The following is a 4713-nucleotide window of genomic DNA, read 5'->3' as shown; positions in this document are numbered from 1 at the left end:
CAACATTCCCTATAATTCCTTCTAATTGTTGCTTATTTTAAATAAATAAACATGCCCATAGTAATTAATACACTCTTGATTATCTCCTGCATAACTATAATAAATAAAATATGCTGATGAATAAAAAGTCTGTTAGAGTTGGTGAAGGATGTCTGGTTAATTTCAAAAAGCAATCCCAAGACACTCTCGTATATATTTGCTGATTCTTAGTCAAAAACAGATTATCTACCACTTGTAGAGTGGGTTTTTAGGTTTTTAATTTGTACTAACTAATGTTTATGTAAGGATTTAAGACATATTATGCTATATGGTATAATATATGATCCAGATTTTGTTTCATTTATACATCTTTTATATACACACATGCTATATATATATATATATATATTTTGACATGTCCACACAAGAAAATGGAGAGGGAGAGATTCGAACTAGTGACTTCCGTTTCTTGAGGTAGGGTTCACAATCGATTGAGCTATTCCTTTGAGACTATCTACATTACTATTTGTTGACTATAAATTGTCGCTTCGATATAAAAATAATAATAATAATAACTCTCTAGAGAGTTTCTCTTTTACTTGAGTTTTCCACCTTTTGTAAGTGCCTTAATTTTTCTTAGTGAGTGTCGGTCGAGGAAGAGGGAGAAGCGTAATCTCCTCCCTTACTTTTATTGAGGAAACTATATTTACACTCTTTTAATTATTACTAATTTTGCAATTGTACAATTAAATTATTTAGATTTTATATCTTAAAAATAATAGTTAAATTCCTAACAATTCTATCATGAAGTTATGTGTATTCTCTAGTTATTCTAAAGGACTCTAATTTATTTTTGGGTAAATATATTATAAAACCTTGAGTTAACCCGCCAAACTATAAAATTCCTAAATCATAAGTTCATTTTTTTTTTTTTTTTAGATTTTTTACTCTCTGAGTTAATCAAAATGCCAAATAAATCACTACCGTTAAATTTTTATATCGCCCGTTAGTTCCAATCAAAATGCACTATTTTGCCATATCAATATAGTAATTTTTTATTAACTTAATTTAAAAATTAAATCTAAAAAGTAAGAAAATTTAAAGGGGTGGCCAATTATGGGGTTACCAACCCTGGCCACTCCTATGGGGTGGGCAAGGGGTGATTTGCCTACCCAAACCACCCCAAACCACCTAAGGGTGGCCGCGAGCCACCCCATGGGTGGTTTGGGATGGCCCGCATGTCACCCCTAAACCCTACGGGTGGCCACAAGCCACCCTAGGGATGGGCAAACCACCCCTTGCCTACACTTGGGGTAGCTTGCGGCACTCCATAGGGGTTGGGGGGTAGCAGCACCACCGCTGGTCACTCCTTCAAATTGTTTTTGTTTTTGTTTTTTTTTTAAAAAAAAAGATTTTATTTTTAAATTAAATTAATAAAAAAATTATTATGCTGACGTGACAAAACAGTGCGTTTTGATTTGAACTAACGGGCGTTGCAAAAATTTAAATGTGGAGATTTATTTGGCATTTCGATTAACCTAGAGAGTAAAAAATATAAAAATAAAAATAAAAATTAGGAATTTTACAATTTTGACGGGTTAACTCAAGGATTTATAATTTATTTACCCTTTTATTTTTCTAATCCATATTTATACTTATAAACTAAATATATGTAGATATCACATAAAAATGTATACCTGTAGACGAATAAATATTCATAAAATATTTATAATTCAAATTGTTATTTCACATTCAACTCCTAAAATTGGACCTTGGTTGAACCAACTAGCTTAAAAAAACATAGAAAAAGAAAAATAAAAAACCCAGAGGTTTCACTTCGAGTTTGTGACGGGGTGGTTCCACCGCCTTAGCAAACGCAAGTTTTGGTTTTGACCGTTTATCTCTGAGATTAGGCGCCTCCAAAGCTCTTACCATCTTCTTTCATCAAACAAGTCACCAGCTTTCTCCCTTCCTCTCTAGCTCTCTGTTCCTCTGAAGCTATGCCACAAGGTACTCTCCCTCCTTTACTTACGCTTTACTTTGATGGGCTCACATGTATAATTTCAATTGTTCTGCCTTTTTTTTTTTTTTGTGGGGGGGGGGGTGGTTGTTTTAAATTCAGGGTTTTGTTTCGGTGAATGACACTAATTGTGATACATGTACATACAAATGGCAGATCTTCCTGGGTTTTATTATGATGCGGAGAAGAACCGCTACTTCCCTATTAAAGGCCCAATACCCGGCTCTTCTCGTGCTTCTTCTTCTTCTTCTTCTTCGGCTGCTGCTCAAAAACCAACTCCAAAGTCCACACGGGTATATACTGTTTTATGCATTATGTACTCAATATTTGATTTTTGTCAGGATGGCATGTCTTGAAGAGCTTCGAGTGTCATGGGGTTGGTGTTGTTGTTACTTATCTCTTACCAGACCACTATGTGTGTGTATGTTTAATGGGTTATGGTCAAATGTCTTGTTTGTTAGATAATGCATTTGATTTCCCAAGTTTTATTCAGCGTGCTTTAGTTAAAATCTTGCATCTGTTTTAGATGAAGGATGCTTGTGGTGTGTTGTTGGATAATAAACTTAATTTTTAATAACATTTATTTGAGTCCTTTCATATTCTCGTATGTTACTAAGTGACTTGAAGAGATTGTGTCTTTTGATTTTTCAAGAATTATTTTACATAGGAGCTACATGGGAATTTTTCAAGAATTAATTTACATAGGAGCTACATGGGAGTTATATGAGATGTAAATTAATGAAGTTAATGTGAAGAAGTTAGGTCATTTGTATCCTATAAATATCCATGTAAGTTATTATTTTAATTAAGTTGAATAAAAGATTACAAAGTCCTCTATTAATTCAGTGTTTCTCTTCCTTTATTGTGTTCTCTTAGTGTTTGTAGTTTCCAATTTTCAACAATGGTAACGTTAATGCTGTAAGAGTTGTGGCGGTTTAGCTACATTTTGATTAGTGTACATACATTTAGGTGGCATTTGAGAGTGTGTAGACTGTAATTTGAATCGTTTGGTTCCTTGAAAACAATGAGAATTATTAAATTGTTTGCTATGAAATTCGGGGCATATCTACTTATCAAAAAAAAAAAAAAAAAAAAAGAAATTCAGGGCATATCTACATTTTTCTTTGTTTTGATCAGTGGATATTGGTTGAATGCGATGATGCAATCTGGATTGACATTCATGCTTTGTGAAAAAGAGTTTAGACTGGGTTCTCAGCATCTAGAGGAGTAGGGACATTGTTCAAGCCTCAAGCCTCAGGGTGGCATATTATTTGGTGAAGGACGCTCTATCCATATTTGTAGCATGTTCATTTATGGCCTTCTGAACTGTAGGAAACACCTCCCCTCCCCTCCTCTCCCCCTCCCCCTGAAATAAAAATAAAAAAGAGCTTACACGTTATATAAATGATATGCCCGTTGATCATCTTTTGTTACAGAGGAAATTTTTCCTTATTATAGGGTCTGATTAATTTATAGAAAAAAAGAAACTGGATGTTTTCCTTGACTTCGTCATCAATTAAAGGTGTTGATCCACCACTAATTGTTTTCTCGCAAGGTACATTTTCCTGAAATCTAATCTTACCTCTTTGATGAGATTATGCATCATGATTTATACAAAAGTTGAGACAGCCATGAATTTTTCTTGTAAAACAAATATGACTACCAAATGGAGCATTAACCAAAAAAAAAAAAAAAATAGTATTAAAAGTTGTAAATCTATTAGAACTAGTGCTAGAACATGCTGAGTTTTTGACGTGGCAAACAACCTTGTACTCCTTGCCAGTGAATACTGCGTGTATGATGTGCTTAGCTGCTAAGAAGAAGAAACAGCTAACTACTGTAACTTACTCCATTCACTGTACCTCTGCCTGTCATCATTGCATAAGGGTCTCAAACCTTTCCATTTACTTAATATTATACATATACATAATTTATATATTATATATATATATATATATATATATATATGTGACTTTTTCTATTGATAAATAACAATGTTTGCTTTTGAATGTGTATTCATGAAAATTGTTTTAAATTCTCATAGAAGAAGTTAAACCTGCATCTGGAGCTGTCCAAAATTTATAGCAGCCTCTGCCTCAATTGTTTTTTTCTTGCTCTTAATAGTAGTTCTTTCTTTAATTTTGGCTACAAATTCTTGGGCTTGCACTGAGTCGTTTTATCACAGGTCTTAGGTAGGAGAACTGGACTGAGAGCTTCTAAGCTGCTTCACCTTAGGGAGTTATTTGGTAACATTATTCCGTTCAGTAAAGGAAAGTGTAGCTTCAAGGAGGAATTCCAGAAGATACAGATATCACAACCTGTGGTATGTTGATTGAAGATAAGCTTATAATTTTTGAATTTATTGCTTTTCCAGCATTTTGTTCTCCTTTATCAACTCATGATTCTATACGAACTTCAAAATCCTTTTCTGAATATTTCTTCTCTGGGTAATAATGCTTGTTTTCTATGTTTTGTCATGGGCCCTTCCCAACTCTATGTTTACCATAACCAGTGAAAGTTGGAATTTTGGGAAACATATAAGCATCTAAGTATGGGCCATTGCCACCTATAACACGCAAATTTACTTGTAAAGGATTTGATAATCTATATGACAGTATCACTTAACGAGGGTTAATAGATTTTCTGTCATTTAAATGGATGGTTTGGTTTCTTCCTTTTTTATTTTTTTCGTTAAGCTTTTAAAAATTTGTTCA

The 4713-nt window shown here is 33.4% G+C and overlaps 1 protein-coding gene across 3 annotated transcripts in view; it reads left to right on the top strand.

Moving 5' to 3' along the window:
• Positions 1-1801: 1801 nt before the first annotated feature.
• LOC132170380 (uncharacterized) overlaps positions 1802-4713 on the top strand; it is a 12464-nt gene continuing 9552 nt past the window's right edge. For all 3 annotated transcript variants that reach the window (XM_059581345.1, XM_059581344.1, XM_059581343.1), the window contains exons 1-3: positions 1802-1989; positions 2156-2292; positions 4185-4322. In XM_059581345.1, the coding sequence (XP_059437328.1) occupies positions 1980-1989; positions 2156-2292; positions 4185-4322 (285 nt within the window). In that variant the 5' untranslated portion in view covers positions 1802-1979. The remainder of the gene's footprint in view (positions 1990-2155; positions 2293-4184; positions 4323-4713) is intronic.

This window comes from Corylus avellana, chromosome ca2, assembly GCF_901000735.1.
Source record: "Corylus avellana chromosome ca2, CavTom2PMs-1.0".
Classification (NCBI taxonomy): domain Eukaryota; kingdom Viridiplantae; phylum Streptophyta; class Magnoliopsida; order Fagales; family Betulaceae; genus Corylus; species Corylus avellana.
Note: the sequence above shows the minus strand (reverse complement) of the source record. Positions and strands in the feature narration are given on the sequence as shown.